The following is a 17,803-nucleotide window of genomic DNA, read 5'->3' as shown; positions in this document are numbered from 1 at the left end:
AAGAGGTTAACAACTAAAAAGGTAAGGTGATAAACAGCAGGTGCACGTACTTAGCTAAAGAACTGGAGACGTGGCTGTCTGCCAGTTTTGCTGTAATGACATTCTGGAGGGCTGTATTAATTTTGGGAGGTACAGAAGACTTCCGGTGGCGGCCATGAGGGAGTAGGTCGCACATTTGGTGGCTCCCACTCATGACGGACTTTTTGGACCTTTTTTCCCTGACTTTTTTTGGAATTTGTTTGAGGGGCCGGTGGTGGATGAGACTGTGAGGAGGAATCCCACCCAGTATATGGAGACACGGTACAGAAGTGGACATAAGGGAAGGAAGAACTGAATCGAGCAGGCCCGTGTAGATTCTGCGGTAAAGGAAAGCATGGCGGATCTGCAGGGTAGTGGCTCGGCGGCCCAGTGGACACCGGGCCAGCTGGTGGAGTTTATTCAGGAGGGCTTTGCCAAGCAAAAAAGGAATGCCTGGACCCGATCAAGGAGTCGATCACTCGGGTGGAGCAGAGACTGGAAGCCCAAGATCGGGTGGTCCAGAAGATGGAGGAAATGGTGGCTGAGCATGAGGAACACCTAACGGCGCTGGAGGCACAGGTGGGGCTGATGAAACAGCAACAGAAAAGGCTGCAAGACAAGGTGGAGGACTTAGAGAATAGGTCCCGCCGCCAGAACTTGAGGATCGTTGGCCTCCCTGAGGGATGTGAGGGAATGGACGCAAGGGCTTACGTGGCGAATATGCTTGAGACGTTAATGGGCGATGGGTCGTTTCCTAGACCACTGGAGGTGGACAGAGCGCACAGAATGCTTGCGCGGTCGCCGCAGGCGAACGAGCCACCGAGGGCGATGGTGGTACGAATGCACAGATTCCTGGATAAGGAGCAGATTTTGCGTTGGGCCAAGCAGACACGGAGCTGTAAGTGGGAGAATAACATTCTGCGCATCTACCAAGATCTGGGTGCGGACCTGGCCAAGAGAAGAGCGGGTTTCAACCGAGTGAAATCGACCCTTTTCAAGAGGAAGGTGAAGGTGAAGCTACTTTATCCAGCTCGTTTATGGGTCACCTATGAAGAGCGGCAATTTTATTTCGAGTCGCCGGATGAAGCAATGGACTTTGTGAAAAGCAAAGGTCTAGATAGAGACTGAGGCGACTGATCTTTGCTGTAGGGACTCTGCTAAAATTGTTCTTATTCTTGCACTGCATGAGAAATGCCCTTTGTAATGTTTTTTGGGCTGTTGCAAAGTTTTGTGAGTTAACTTTATACTGGTGCGGGAAGGGTGGGTGAATCTTTGATGTTTTTTCTTTGGGTGTGTTTGGGTGGAAATGTGCCTTTTGGATAGGTATGTCCGAGTGGGGGGAGGGAACAACAGGAGGTAAGATGTCTGGTGCCATGGGGGGTGGGGGGGGTGGGGGGGTCACCAATCCAGCTGGGCGGGTTGGCTCAGGGAAGCACAATGGGGGGTGAGCAGATGTTTTGTTTGTTGAAGGAGGTGCATTTATTGTGCTGTTAACGGAGGTGGGGGGAAAATTGCTCTGCTGACAGAGGAGGGATTGTTGCTTGGCGATAAATGGGAGGTCGCGGACGGAGGCTACCTGAGGGTGGGCCGGAGGGAGCGCGGGGCACAAGCTGGAGGCTGGCCTAAGAAGGAGGATGGTTGATCGGCAGGGGTGGGGTGGGGTGAGAAGCCTCCTGACCAGGCTTATCGTGTGGAACATCAGAAGGCTGAATGGGTCGATTAAGATGGCTCGCGTATTCGCACATTTGAGGGGATTGAAGGTGGACATGGTAATGCTACAGGAGACGCATCTGAGAGTAATTGATCAGACCAGACTGAGTAAGGGATGGGTCGGGCAGGTATTACACTCGGGCTGAATTCTAAGACTAGAGGGGTCGTGATCCTGATTAATAAACGAGTGTCATTTGAGGCGGGGAGAGTAGTTGTGGATGTGGGGGGTAGATATATCATGGTTAGCGGGAAGCTGGAAGGTTGCCGGTGGTGCTTGTGAATGTCTATGCACCAAATTGGGATGATGTGCAGTTTGTGAGACGGATGTTAGGGAAGATCCCGGATCTGGATTCACACAAGCTGATAATGGAGGGGTCTTTAATACGGTCATTGACCCAAGGTTGGACCGGTCGAGTTCAAGGACAGGCAGGGTGCCGGCAATGGCGAAGGAACTAAAGGGGTTCATGTAGCAGATGGGTGGGGCAGACCCATGGACGTTTGGATGGCCAAGAGCGAAGGAGTTCTCCTTCTACTCACATGCGCATAAAGTATACTCCCGGATCGACTTTTAAAATTTTGAACAGGGCTTTACTGGCGGGGGTGGTTGACACAGAGTATTCGGCGATTGCTGTGTCGGACCATGTCCCACATTGGGTGGACCTACAGGAGGGTGGTCAGCACCCGCAATGGAGATTGGTTGTAGGACTGTTAGTGGACGAGGGTGTGTGTGGGCGGGTGAGGGAATCCATCCAGAACCACCTGGAGATTAACGATAAGGGATAGGTCTCAGCAGCAATGGTTTGGGATGCACTTAAGGCAGTGGTCAGAGGGGAGCTGATTTTGATTCTGGCCCATAGGGAGAGGTAAGAGAGGGCAGAGACGGATAGGTTGGTCGGGGAAATACTTCAGGTAGACAGGAGGTATGAGGAGGCCCCAGAGGTAGGATTACTGAAGGAACGACGGAGGCTACAGGTGGAATTTGGCTTGTTATCTACGGGGAAGGCGGTGGAGTAGTTGAGGAAGGCGAGGGGGGCGAAGTATGAGTATGGAGAGAAGGCTAGTAGAATGCTGGCACACCAGCTCAGGAAAAGGGAGGCAGCTAGGGAGATAGGGAGAGTGAAGGACAGAGGAGGGAACACAATCTTGGACCCAGCAGGGGTTAACGGGGTGTTTAAGGAGTTTTACAGGAGGCTATATGAGTCGGAACCCCCAACTGGAGTGGGAGGACTGAGACAATTTCTGGGAGGGCTGGAGTTCCCGAAGGTGGACGAAGGGTTGGTAGAAGGGCTAGGAGTCCCAATAGGGATTGAAGAAATAGCAGATGGACTGGAGGCCATGCAGTCGGGCAAGGCCCCGGGACCAGATTGCTACCCAGTGGAATTTTATAAAAAGTTCTCTGAGATGCTGGGCCCTCTGTTGGTGAGGAAGTTTAACGAGGCAAAGGAGCGCGGTGTTCTTCCCCCGACAATGTCACAGGCCTCAATCTCACTGATCCTGAAGCGGGAGAAGGACCCTGAGCTATGCGGGTCTTACAGGCCGACCTCCTTGTTGAATGTTGATGCCAAACTGTTAGCGAAAGTCTTGTCCTCAAGGATAGAAGACTGTGTCCTGGAGGTGATAGGGGAAGACCAGACGGGGTTCGTTAAGGGTAGGCAGCTAACGGCCAACGTTAGAAGGCTATTGAATGTAATCATGATGCCCCCAGAGGGAAAGGCGGTGGAGGTAGTGGTTGCAATGGACACAGAGAAGGCCTTTGACCGGGTGGAATGGAACTATCTGTGGGAGGTGTTGGGGCGGTTCGGGTTTGGTCGGGGTTTCATCGACTGGGTCAGGCTGCTGTACGAGGCACCAGAGGCGAATTGTCGAATGAACCGTCTGACGTTGGGCTATTTTAGACTGCATCGGGGGACGAGGCAGGGATACCCCCTCTCTGCATTGCTGTTCGCTCTGGCCATTGAGCCACTGGTATGGCATTAAGAGCTTCCAGAGGCTGGAAGGTGCTGGTCCGGGGTGGGGTGGAACACAGCGTCTCGCTATCCGCCGCCGACCTGCTCCTGTATGTTTCTGACCCGTTAGAGGGGATGGGAGAGATCATGAGGATTTTAGGGGAATATAGCTGTTTTTCAGGCTACAAATTGAACATGGGGAAAAGCGAGGTGTTTGTGATCCAGGCAAGGGGGCAGGAGAGGAGACTGGGAGAGCTGCCGTTCAGAGCGATGGGAGGTGGCTTCCGTTATTTAGGGATCCAGGTGGCACGGGACTGGGGGCTGTTGCATAATCTAAACTTGGCCCAGTTAGTGGGACAAATGAAAGAGGACTTCCGAAGGTGTGATATGCTCCCGTTATCACTGGCGGGGAGGATACAGACAGTGAAAATGACGGTCCTCCCGAGATTCCTGTTTGTTTTTCAGTGCCTCCCCATCTTTATCCCAAAGGCCTTTTTCAAGCGGGTAAATAAGGTGATCTCCGGTTTTGTTTGGGCAGGTAAAATCCCGCGAGTGAAGAAGATGATACTGGAGCCTGGCCGAGGGGAGGGTGGGCTGGCGCAGACGAACCTTAGCAACTATTACTGGGTGGCAAATATAGCCATGATTAGGAAGTGGGTAGTGGGGGAAGGGTCGGTGTGGGAACGGGTAGAGGCAGCATTTTGTAAGGACACGAGTTTAGGGGCATTGATCACAGCACCTCTGCCGTTCTCGCCGGGCCGATACTCCACAAGCCCGGTGGTACTGGCGGCCCTGAGAACCTGGGAGCAATGGAAGAAACATGAGAGTGGAGGCAGCATTGGTTTGCGCTCCAATCTGTAGCATCCATCGGTTTGCCCCAGGGAGACTAGATGGAGGGTTTTGGGGATGGCATAGAGCAGGGATCGGGAGGATGGGAGTTTTGTTTATAGCTGGGAGCTCTCCCGGTTTGAGGGAGTTAGAGGAGAAGTTTGAGTTGACGGGAGGGAATGGGTTTAGGTATCTGCAGATTTGGGACTTCTTGCGAAAGCAGGTTCCAACCTTCTCGCTCCTACTGCCATGGGGGGTACAAGATCGGGTAATTTTTAGAGTATGGGTGGGAGAGGGTAAGCCTCAAATATCTATAAAGAACTCATGGAGTCAGACGAAGCGCAGACAGAGGAGCTAAAGCACAAATGGGAGGATGAATTAGGGGGAGAGATAGAGGCAGGTCTCTGAGCGGATGCGTTAAGCAGGGTCAACACGTCCACGTCTTGCGCCAGGCTCAGCCTGATACAATTTAAGGTCGTTCACCGGGTACACATGACAGTGGCCCAGATGAGCACGTTTTTTGGGATAGAAGACAGGTGTGCAAGATGTGCGGGAGGACCAGCGAACCATGTCCACATGTTTTGGGCATGTTCGAAGCTTGGCAGGGGTTTGCAGATGTCATGTCCACGGTGTAAAAAACAAGGGTGGCACCGAGTCCAGAGGTGGCGATTTTCAGAGTGTCGGAGGACCCGGGGGTCCAAGGGGTGAGAGAGGCCGACGTCTTGGCCATTGCCTCCCTGGTAGCCCGGAGACGGATACTGTTAGCATGGAGGGACTCGAAGCCCCCAAAATCAGAGACCTGTGTCAATGACATGGCTGGCTTTCTCAGTCTTGAGAAAATCAAGTTCGCCCTAAGAGGGTCAATGCTAGGGTTCGTCCGGAGGTGGCAGCCGTTTGTCGACTTCTTTAGAGAAAATTAACTGTCAGCAAAGGGTGTAGTCTCGATTACTATTCAAGGAAGGTGGGACCTGTGAGGGAGGTAGAGAGCCTTTGCACTATGTTTATAGTTGTTTGTATATCAGGGTGGCATGTGGCGCAGTGGTTAGCACTGGGACTGCGGCGCTAAGGACCCGGGTTCGAATCCCGGCTCTGGGTCACTATCTGTGTGGAGTTTGCACATTCTCCCCATGTCTGCGTGGGTTTCACCCCCACAACCCAAAGATGTGCTGGTTAGGTGGATTGGTCATGCTAAATTGCCCCTTAATTGGAAAAGAAAAAAATAATTGGCTACTCTAAACTTAAAACATTTTAAAAAATTGTTTGTATATGGTTTACTGTTACTGTTATAAAATCACAAATGCCTTAATAAAATATTTTACAAAAAAAAAAATTTTGATTACTTTAAAAGTATTTAGTAAATCCTGATAGGTTGGGAAACTCATTTAATTCATCAGCTCAAAGTAGAAATTCTGAATGGGGGTAATTAATTTAAAGGTCACATTGAGGTCACCCCAGAGCAGGCTGAATTATAATGGAGATGGGTGGAGCTTAAGAAAGCTTTCTCATTTCAATTTAACTGGGGAGAGTTCTTTAGTTACAGTTTGGATCTCCTGTGGTTTGCAGCTCGCTGAGTTAATCAAATTAAATTACAGTTGGAAAGACCTGAACCAGAGGCAGAATAACATTTTTACTTCATCATTGCCCTTATGGAATGTGGGCGATGCTTAATCTCAGTTTGAATTTTGTGAGGGAACAGAAGCTGGAAGATTGCTTAGCTTGAAAGTAGTGGGAGAATCTACAGTGGTCCTCACATATTCTTTTTGCAACAGAAAGCAATTACCGGAATTAGTTTGGAAATACTGAAAAGTAACCAGACTTGAGGTTTCCAAAGTTACATTAAAGTTTTACCTGTGAGACAAGCTGGAACTGAGGAGAACTCTTCAGAGGATTGAGGCATACTTATGGGTGCTTAATAACTTATTAACCTAATAACTTTAAGATGAATATTGGTCAGGTCACCAGACAGAACTCCTCTGCTCCTCTTGATGTCTCACTCCAATATTTTCAAACTGATGATTGTTTTCATTTTCCCTAATGGAGCAGTTCAATTGTAATTGAAATTGACATAACCTGATTGGCACATCACCCTGATATGGCAAGAGGCAGAATGACATGGCCGCATACGCATGATTCCCGGCCATGGTGAGTTCCTGATCTCAGCTTGGCTGTCGAGAATGGCAAGTGAAATAGGGATTGGATGCTCAATCCTTGGTGTAGCTGACAGTCGAATGGTCTTCCTTCTCAAATCAACAAGATTTTTAAACATTGAAGTCAACTGTCATAGATTTATTGAGGATACAATACATGTAATTGTACTTAAACATATTCTTAGATGTTAATTATAACTTCACCTAATGTTCTGATTGGATTTCAAGTGTGTTTCACGTTTAAATTCAGTAATGTAGACATTACCAATGCCAAATACTTTTTATCGACTGCCTCGTTGGTCTTAGGCTGGCCCTACCCCCCCCCGGTGGGATCTCCTGGTCCTGCTGAAGGTGACCCCGGCGGCACTTCCCTGGCGGCAAGTCGGACGAGCCGTACAAAGCGCCGCAGACAGCGGCGGGACTGGAAGATCCGCCAGCGGTCAATGTTGACCCCGCCTCCACCGCCGAACAACACACTATGGGAAGGCGGACCAGAAAATCCCACTCTTAGTCCTTTATTTCTCCTTCCTTTCCCATTGGGGTAAAGGGATCAATATAACTGCTTTACTTTCTTACCTGGTGTTGTAAGACTTCTTACTTTCTTACCTTATCGATAGCTTCTCTCTTGTTACATATAATTGCTGTTCAACCAAGCAAAACTTTTAATTATAATTCTGACTTTGCACTGTATCACTGTTTGGTACTAATCAAAAAGCATGAACTATACCCATGAATTTTCCTTTGTAGAAATAATTGATTTCCAACACTTGACATTGAATTTTTAAAGTTGCCCAAAACCTATGAATCAGTAGGTATTGGAATGTATGGAATCAGGCTTATTAAAACTATCCATGGCTTTAGGATCAGACAATCGACAATTCAGTGGTCATTATTGTTTTCAAATTGACATATACTTCCCAGTTTAACAGGCAAAAGCTAAAGATTACTCAGGCGAAAGAGAAATCAATAGCAATATGGCATGAGAAACTTCAGCACACCTTAGGCGACACAACATGTTCCAGATTGTACAGGTCAAAGTCTGCTTCTGGGAATTTCTATGAAACATTCAGCACAGAACCTACTTCTCTGAATAGAATACATAATTAGATCAGTAGCTCCCTTGCAGCCTATAACTCTCATGAAGGAGACGCACCCCATAAATGGACTACTGCTGATTGACCTTCTGCTCATTCCGATATTTTCTGCTCTTATTTCAGAAATCCAATCATTTGCAGTATTTCTGTGAGATAGTTGGATGAGTTGGGTTGATCCATTTGCAGGCAGACCTTAAGCCATCCGTGCAGAAATTAGAACTGACAAGTCTGCCCCTGCTTGTCTGTAATCATCCAGTTGCATTCAGATCTGAGCCAAATTGACAGCTGGGATGGGTCTTTAATTACTTTCGTTCCCATAAGCTCAGAGTGGAAAATAGCCAGCATTCTGATGCCTGATGGTTATTCAGTGACACATGTACCTATTGGTGATTCAAGAATTTAGCTTAACTGTTATACGTCCACGATCAAATACCTTCCAACCCTCATTGAAGAATGGCTCCTTGAGTAAGGTAGCAGAAGGTTACCATGCCTGTGGAACTATAATGCAGAGGGAGTCAGTGTCTGCAGCAGAGGCAGAAGAAATGGGGGAGAAAGATGATCTGTGGATACAGTATTACTTGCCTGTGACATCAACATAAATGATACAATGGCCTTCTGACCTTTTTCAACAATCAATATGCAAAATAAATCACCAAATATATTCCTCACGGCGACTTTGTGTCACTAGAGGCAACTCATTGAAAAGCACCTTATATGGAGGATTGCCAATCCTCCAGATTGCCCTGTAGTCCCTAGGAATTGAAGATTAATCCCCCAAGCAATACATTAGAAAAATCAAAGGGCCATGAAACAAAATTGTGTTTTCTCATTATTCCATTAGTTATAAGAAAAAATATTGATGACTGTGTGAAAAAATGGCTGCTTCACCAGCAGTCAGGACCAATCCAATTGAATAACAAGGATTCTGTTCCAATCCCAATTGACTGTGGGGCGGCAGTGCATCTGGAATGTGGATCAATGGCAGGAGTGTGTGGGGATTGGGGGAGTTTGAGGAGAATGTCATGTGGTGAAACCTCCAGGAATGCAGCCAACCTGAGATGGCAACCCTACCCACACTTCTTTAATGTTGAACACCTTTTTCTGTTCAGAGGCATAGAGTTTTCCAGCACAGAAAGAGGCCCTTCGGCCCATTGTGTATGTGCCAGCCATCAAACACCTATCTATTCTAATCCCATTCTCTAGCACTTGGTTCATAGCCTTGTATGCTATGGTGTTTCAAGTCCTCACCTAAATGCTTCTTAAATGTTGTGAGGGTTTCTGCCTCGACCGTCCTTTCAAGCAGTGAGTTCCAGATTCCCACCATTCTCTGGGTGGAAAAATATTTCCTCAAATCTCCTGCTCATTACCTTAAATGTATGTCCCCTGGTTATTGACCCCTCAACTTAGTGGGAGCACAGCTGATCTGGCAAGGTGGGATGGTCTCCCTCTGTCACTGGCGGGTCGGGTACAGGTGGTTAAAATGAATGTATTGCCGCGATTCCTGTTTATTTTCCAATGCCTGCCGATTTTCCTGCCAAAAGCATTTTTTAGAGAGGTTGAAGAGATGATTACCTCGTTCATATGGGGAGGGAAGGTGGCCAGAATTAGAAAGGTGCTACTACAGAGAGGAAGGCAGGCTGGGAGTTTGGCTCTTCCGAACCTGATGTATTATTACTGGGCAGCGAATGAGGAGAAGGTACGGAGCTGGGTCAGAGGGGTTGACTCCCAATGGGTCAGAATGGAGGAGAGTTTGTGCAGGGGGTTGGGATTCAAGGCGCTAGCAACAGCGCCACTCCCGACGGCCCCGGGGAGATACTCAGAGAGTCCGGTAGTAATAGCTTCATTGAGAATTTGGAGGCAGTTTCGACAGCACTTCGGGTTGGGAGCAGGGTCAAGGGAAATGCCGATTCGGGGGAACCACAGATTTGAGCCAGGGAGATGGGATGGAAATTATCGGAGATGGGAGGAGAAAGGAATTAGGACACTAAAATATTTCCCCCTGCTCCAGCCCATACTTCGCTCCCAGCTCATTCAATCCACCCTGTGCCCTGGCATGGCGGGGGGACCTGCTGGAATGCTTGACTCTTGAGAAGGTCAAATTTGAACTGAGGGGAAGGATGGAGAGATTCTACAATTCATGGCTGTTATTCATTATGCATTTTCGAGAATTGGATTACATCGAACATTAGGAGGGGGGTGCTGGGAGAGTTTGGGGGAGGGGGACTGTATGTGTTAATGGTGACTATGGGTGATTCCTGATTCCTTTTTGTCATTTGTTTATGTTGACATGCGGGCTACTGTTTGGGGGTTTGGTGGGAGGATGGGATCGTTGTTATTGATATGGGGATTAACATTGCATTTGTTACTGATTATTGTTTATTGTTGGGTGTAAATTTGGGAGAAAATGTGAAAAAGGAGGAGAATAAAAATATTTTTTTTTTAAACTAAGTGGTAGCACAGTGGTTAGTACTGCTGCTTCACAGTGTCAGGGTTCCAGACTCGATTCCCGGCTTGGGTCACTGTTTGTGCAGAGTCTGCACGTTTCCCCCGTGTCTGCGTGGGTTTCCTCCGGGTGCTCCGGTTTCCTCCCACAAATCCCGAAAGATGTGCTGTTAGGTGAATTGGACATTCTGAATTCTCCCTCTGTGTCCCGAACAGGCGCCGGAATGTGGCGACTAGGGGATTTTCACAGTAACTTCATTGCAGTGTTAATGTAAGCCTACTTGTGACAATAAAGATTATTATTAAAAGTGTATTCCTATCTACCCTATCTGTGCCCTTCATTATTTTGTACACCTCAATCAGGACTCCTTCAGTCTTCTGTACTTTAAGGAGAGCTTCACCAGCCTATCCAGTCTCTCTTCGTAGCTGAAATACTCCAGCCCAGGCAACATCCTGGTGATTCTCCTCTGCACCCTCTCCAGTGCAATCACTTCCTACCCATAGTGTGGCAACTAGAACAGCACATGGTACTCTAGGTGTGGCCTAACCAGCGTTTTATACAGCTCCATCACAACCTCCCTGCTGATATATTTTATGCCTCGGCCAATAAAGGCGAGTGTCCTATATGCCTTCTTAAGCACCTTAGTTCCCTGTCCTGCTGCCTTCAGGGACCTATGGGCATGTCCTCCAAGATTCCTTTGGTCCTCTGTACTTCCTAGCATCCTACCTTCATTCTGTATTCCCTTGCCTTGTTAGTCTTCCCAAAATGCATCACCTCACACTTTTCAGAGTTAAATTCCATTTGCCATTGATCAGTCTGTCTCGATCACACTATAATCTAAGGCTGTCCTCCTCGCTATCTATCACACCACCAATTTCTGTGTCATCTGCAAACTTACTGATCATACCTTCTACATTCACATCCAGATCATTAACATTTACAAACATCAAGGGACCCAGCACCGATCCCTGAAGAACACCACTGGACACAGTCTTCAAGTCACAAAAACAACTTCGACCAACACCCTCTGCCTCCTGCCACTAAGCCAATTTTGGATCCGATTTGCCAAATTGCCCTGGATCCCATAGGCTCTTACCTTCTTGATCAGTTTCCCATGTGGGACCTTGTCAAAAGCCTTACTGAAGTCCATGTAGACTACATGAACTGTCCTGCCCTTATCTAGTCACCTCTTCGAAAATTTAAATCAAATTTGTTAGACATGATCTCCCTTTGACAAAGCCATGCTGAATATCCTGGATTGATCCTCCCCTCTCCAAGTGCAGATTAATTCTGTCCCTCAGACATTTTTCCAATAGTTTCCCTACCACTGATGTTAGACTCATTGGCCTGTAGGTTCTTCCCTACGTCCCTTCTTGAATAATGGTACCACATTTACTGTCCTTCAGTCCTCTGTCACCTCGCCTGTGGCCAGAGAGGATTTGAAAATGAACACCAGAACCCCTACAATCTCCTCTCTTGCCTCACACAGCAGCCAAGGGCACTTCTCATCTGGGCCTGGAGAATTATCAATTTTTAAGCGCACTGGAACTGCTAACACATCTTCCCTCTCAATTCTAATCGATTCAATTATATCACAGTCTCCTTCCCTGCTTTCTGTACTTACATCATCCTTCTCCATATTGAACATAGATGCAAAATATTTATTTAGTACCTCACCTACATCTTTCAGCTACTCACACAAGTTGCTACTATGGTCTCTAATAGGCCCTACTCTTTCCCTCGTTACCCTCTTGCCCTTAATATACCCAGAAAACACCTTGGGACTTTCCTTTCTCTCCCCCCCCCCCCCCCCCCCCCACCAGTGTTATTTCATGCCCCCTCTTGATTCTCCTGATTTATTTTTGAAATATCCCGCTGCACCTTCTATACTCCTCTAAGGCATCCACTATTTTCAGCCCTCTGTATCTGGCATAAACCTCCCTGTTTTTTCTTTATCCAATCCTGTATTTCCTTGGAATCTAGGGTTCTCTGGACATTTTGATCCCATCCTTTACCTTTACAGGTAATATGTTTGCTTTGTGCTCTCTATTTCCTTTTCAAATGACTCCCAATGTTCTGATGTGGATTTAAGTAGCTGTTCCCAGTCCACTTTGGCTAGATCCTGCCTTTTCCTATTAAAATCAGCCTTCCCCCAATTCAGAAGCTTTATTTCTGATCCACCTTTGTCCTTTTCCAGAACTACCTTAAATCTTACTGAGTTATGGTCACAGTCGCCGAAATGCTCCCCCATTGACACTTCTACCACCTGCCCAGCTTCATTCCCTAAAACTAGGTCAAGTGCCACCCCATCTCTTGTAGGACTGTCTAAGTGCTGGCTCAAAAAGCTCTCCTGGGTGCACTTTAAGAATTCCACCCCCTCTAAGCCTTTCCCACTCTGAAAGTTGAAATCACCGACTGTTATTTTTTCTCACAGAAAGGCAATCACTGGGAATGCCTCGAAAGCCAAGTCCACTGGGATTTTCAAGGAGTTGGCAGTTGCCTTGCTGGCCGGAATCTTTACATTTCCATTGGCCGTTCTGACTCAGTTTCTGCCTTTGTATCATGTTCCACACGACATTTATCAAATACACACGGAGAATATCGTGATGGGGCAGCTGGGTAAGTGTGAACAACTAGACAGTTTTTTGGAAGTGATATGCCACTCGCAGCCTGATTACTGAACAATTAATTTCACCATAGATAAAAATCATGAACTAACTTTGGCAAGTTATCACTTAATAGTCTACAGCAGGCAGCAGGTCTCAGAGCGAATACAAAAGCCAACTGAATGTTCTGTCTACTGTGGGGGTGGCTGGACTCCATCCAATTAAGTACTGCGGCCCACTTCCCAGTGTTGCCTCTGGTTTATTGATCAGGCTGTGCTTTTTATATAATGTGAATTTGATGTAATACAACCCGTCCTAAGTCTTGTTCAGTTGTGTCCCCATCCAATTACACTCACTGACCCATATTCGGTTGCCACAAGCCGCAATGCTTCAATTTCAAACTTTAACCTTTGAGTTTAAATCCTTCCATGGCCTTGCCCCTCCTTAGCTCTAATCTTCTCCAGACCTACAATCATCTGAGACGTCGCTTTCTTCCAACTCTGGCCTCTTACCCAACGCCCACTCGCATGACAGGCAACTTTATCTTCATCTGTCTGGTCCAAGAACTCTGGAACCTTCCCCTAAGACTCAGTGTCTCACCACATCTCCCTCCTCCTTTAAGACTGTGCTTCAAGCTTGCCTCTTCAATGAAGTTTCCATCCTGTTTGATGATATCTCCCTCTTCAGCTCAGGGTAAATCTTTGATTCATTGCTCTGCTGTGAAGTGCCTTTTGTTGTTTTATTACATTCGCAATGCTTTACAAAATGTCAATTGTTACTGATGTAAATTGAACAAACTGCCCCTTATTTTTATTATCAGCTGTCTACATTTTCATTGTGTGGTCTGCGGAACGGAACGGCAGCCGGGATAATCGGAGCACGGTGAACTCTGCATCCTGGCTTCGGCATGAAGCAGGGCAGGGGACCTTCTTCAACTTTCTCTTCTTCATCCTCCTCGTCACCTTCGCCAGGCCGGAGCAGCAGGTTTCTGTCGGACTCCATGAAACCCTAGGCCCCTGCAACGCATCCAAAGTTCTGACCTCTCCTTTGGGGCAGATCCTGTCCAGGCGCGCGTACCTCTGTGCTAGTGACTATGATGAGGGGATGTTTGACTGGCACTGTCTGCCAGGAGCCAGGCCCCCGCTGGATGGGTCACAGTGGTATCCCATTTGCGGCACTCCATTCCCTAATCATGCGGAGTACATCTACACAGTAGCCGCCTTCTGCCTGATTGGCATCGCCTTTTACTGGACTGCACTCAAAGGACGGGTAGAGCCCATCAAGAGGGTGAAATATGAATAATAGCTGCACAAAGACAGAGATCAATTAAGCAAGTCAATTAGTGTAGGGCTGCACAGGGGAAGAGAGAAAGCATCTTAGGATATCACCACAGGGAGCATATAATTCCACCTCTCTGTGGGCAAATCACCTTATTGAAAGCCCGTTTTGAATGAAATGGTGGACAGGATGGTAATGGGCACTGAGATTAGCCTACCTGTGAGAGTTAGCAGTGTGATGTGTGATTTTAATACTGCCGACCTGTGAAAGCCTTTCACTGTGAGCAGTGAGATGAGCCCACTCACCTGAGACCTTCTCCCCTCCACTGATCCTGCCGCAATGCATGGACTTTGGATGGGAGAATCTCTTAAGTAGCGTAACACAGGTGGGCTCCCAGAATCATAAAATGATACAGCAGAGAAAGAGGCCATTTGACCCATCATGCCTGTGGCTGACTTTGCTCCCTGAAAGGCCTTTCACTGAGCTCCCTTTTCCCAAAGCCCAGCATTCTAGATCCAATTCCCTCTTGAAGGTTATTACTGAATCCACGTCTATCACCCCCAGTTAGGCATTTCATTCTAGATCACAGTAACTTGATGAGTAAAAACAAAGGGCTGGATTCTCCATTAATGGGGCTATGTCCCCACACCAGCTTAAAAACGCTGCCGTTTCACTCTGGACTTTCCTTAAGAAATTCCTGAGTGATTTTCCCATCTACAGGGCGCTGGCAGGGCTCCAGAGTGCTTCTCGCAGCTCTGGCTGCAGATACGGGGCCCCGCACTTCCGGTCGGGAGTTGGTGCATGCTCACGGCGAAGGCGTGCAGCGGCTGCCCCATGCGACAGGGCGGACACGGAGCGCGGAGTGGCACCAAAAATGTACACCAACCCCCCCCCCCCGCCCCCGAGGCCCCTGCGGCGAACACGATTTTGGCGTGGAGGCTCGAAGAATCCAGCCCAAATTCTCCTCATCCCTCTCCTTGGCTGGGATTTTCTGGCCCTGCCCGTTGGCGGGATCTTCCAGTCCCACCAAAGTCAGTGGACTTTCAGCTGGCTCGCCACACCCACCACGGCCGGACCTGGAAATCCCGGCCCTGGTTTTGTTTTTGTCAATTGTTTAAAATCGGTAACCTTTTGTGCCAATGGCAACAGGAACTCCCTGCCGACTCTACCAAAACCCCTCACAAATTTGAACATCTCTATTAAACCTTCCTTTAATCTTCATGGTTCTGAGTACAATCTCGGCTCTTACACCAACCGCTTTGGGTGTGATGGCTGGTGACTTCAGCAGAGGAATTTTGCTTCTTACAAACGTTTTGTTGACATGTTAACACCTCCAATAAAACAATCTTCCATGCGAACGTGAAGTTTGCATCTTCTAATTGTGCCGAGAGTAATTTTAAAGCTTACATTTTCTAGTCTTATTGAGAATACTTGCTCAACATAACCACACATGACAATGCTGAAGCCCTGAGGTAAATAAAAATTAACCCCAATAAATCAAGTGCTTCATTCGCTGATGATTCAGGGCTGTCACCCACTCCACTTTCTTGAAACCAAAATACTTTTTGCTAGGTTGGCATGATGTACGATCATGAGATTTTTCAACCAAGAAAGGGGGGAAAATATTAGGGTTATTACAGCTCTCTCCCTGATTTGATTTGATTTATTACTGTCATATGTATTAGTATACAGTGAAAAGTATTGTTTCTTGCATGCTGAACAAACAATGCATACCGTACATAGGGAAGGAAGGAGAGACTGCAGAATATAATGTTACAGTTATAGCAAGGTGTAGAGAAAAGGTCAACTTAATACGAGGTAGGTCCATTCAAAAGTCTGATGGCAGTAGGGAAGAAGCTGTTCTTGAGTCAGTTGGTACGTGACCTCAAACTTTGGTGTCTTTTTCCTGACGGAAGAAGGTGGAAGAGAGTATGTCCGGGATGCATGGGGTCCTTAATTATGCGGGATGCCTTTCCAAGGCAGCGGGAATTATAGATAGTCAATGGATGGGAGGCTGGTTTGCGTGATGGACTGGGCTACATTCACAACCTTTTGTAGTTTCCTGCGGTGTTGGGCAGAGCAGGAACCATACCAAGCTGTAATACAGCCAGAAAGAATGCTTTCTATGGTGCATCTGTAGAAGTTGGTGAGAGTCGTAGCTGACATGCCAAATTTCCTTAGTCTTCTGAGAAAGTAGAGTCGTTGGTGGGCTTTCTGAACTATAAGTGTCGGCATGGGGGGACCAGGACAGGTTGTTGGTGACCTGTACACCTAAAAGCTTGAAGCTCTCGACCCTTTCTACTTCATTCCCATTAATGCAGACAGGGGCATGTTCTCCACTACACTTTCTGAAGCCGAAGACAATCTCCTTTGTTTTTTTTCCTCCTCCCCATTCCATCTGTTATGTTTCTGACTCCCCCCGTTTATCTTGTAGCAGCTGCTGGCGTTGTTGACTATAAGAGTGTGAAACCCATAGGTAGGTTCTGAACTGGACTTTAGTCTCCTAACTGGCCTGCTTGCATTTGAGAATGTGGTGGGGGGGGGTTTCTTTGTGGTTTTTAAATGGTGGTGTGTTGGTTCCAATGCTGCTGCCACAGAGTTTCTGCTGTGATTCCTTGGCACTGTGGTCTTAGCCATGTAGGTTGGCGTGATGGGAGCTGAGCAAATGGTGACAGTAATGGGTGGACCTTCAGGTGCCAGTGTCTCCCAAAGAGTCACCACTGATCTTGACATCTGCTCTGATATTCCAGGGAATTTTGATTCCTAGTGTTATGGGCCAGGTTTTAGAGAACCCCAAAGTGTATCATGGAGTTCACCTGACCCACAACTTTTAATAGGCCCACTCTACAGGTGTGGTACAGCAGAAATGGAAAAGTATTTTTAAAAGCAAATCCATGTTTATTCTATGAACTCAAGTTAACCTTTTTAAAACATACAGTGAATATCTTAGCAACCATCAATTCAAATATAACCCCAAAGAATATAACACTAAGTAATCCTTAATAGCTTCCCAAAAAACATCCAGAAGACAAAATAAACACCTTTTAACAGAAGCACATTAGGTTTACATTCACTACTGAGAACATTTATAATTTTGAGTTCACAAAATGATCAAGAGATAGTCTTTTCATGGCAGAGAGATCAACAGTACACCTGCTCTGTCTGGCTTCAGCTCCAACACTGAAAACAAAACTAAAACACATCCTGCAGCAAACAGCCTAAAACAAAAGAAAAAGCTGACAGACAGCCCAGCTCCACCCACCCTCTGGCATCACTGATAAACACCCATTTCTTAAAGGTACATTTCTTAAATACCCATTTCTTAAAGGTACTCTCACATGACACCAGTGACCAGTGCTCCTGTATGAAAGAGGGTGGAATCTTGTGAATGTATTCAAATCGGGATCAAACCATGCCATCGTCATGTCAATGGCAACTCCAATCTTACCGCCTGACTACTACCGCTTCCCAATCCCACCGAGCAAAGACAGGATAAGCAAAATAATGTGGATGCTGGAATCTGAAACAAGAACAGAGGATGCTGGAAAGGTCTGACAGCATCTATCAGGAGAGAAACAAGTCCTCTGACTCTTCATCAGAACTGGAAGGGGGGAGAATGCAGAAACTGCAACAAAAAATAGCAACTTTAAGAACAAAAGACAGGTGGCCTGGTGTGAGAGGAGGGTGTGTTTTGCATTAAGGAACTACATGTACGGAATATTTTTAAAAAAGG

General features: G+C 47.1%; 1 protein-coding gene across 1 annotated transcript in view; it reads left to right on the top strand.

The window, feature by feature from the left end:
- The window catches only part of LOC140409173 (uncharacterized), a 396,946-nt gene extending 381,518 nt beyond the window's left edge, over positions 1-15,428 (top strand). Inside the window, exons 6-7 of the mRNA XM_072497409.1 lie at positions 12,621-12,805; positions 13,613-15,428. Of these exons, the coding sequence (XP_072353510.1) occupies positions 12,621-12,805; positions 13,613-14,094 (667 nt within the window). The 3' untranslated portion in view covers positions 14,095-15,428. The remainder of the gene's footprint in view (positions 1-12,620; positions 12,806-13,612) is intronic.
- The last annotated feature ends 2,375 nt before the right edge of the window (positions 15,429-17,803 follow it).

This window comes from Scyliorhinus torazame, chromosome 1 (assembly GCF_047496885.1).
Source record: "Scyliorhinus torazame isolate Kashiwa2021f chromosome 1, sScyTor2.1, whole genome shotgun sequence".
Classification (NCBI taxonomy): Eukaryota; Metazoa; Chordata; class Chondrichthyes; order Carcharhiniformes; family Scyliorhinidae; genus Scyliorhinus; species Scyliorhinus torazame.
The sequence above is the reverse complement of the archived record's forward strand: the minus strand, read 5'-3'. Positions and strand labels throughout refer to the sequence as shown.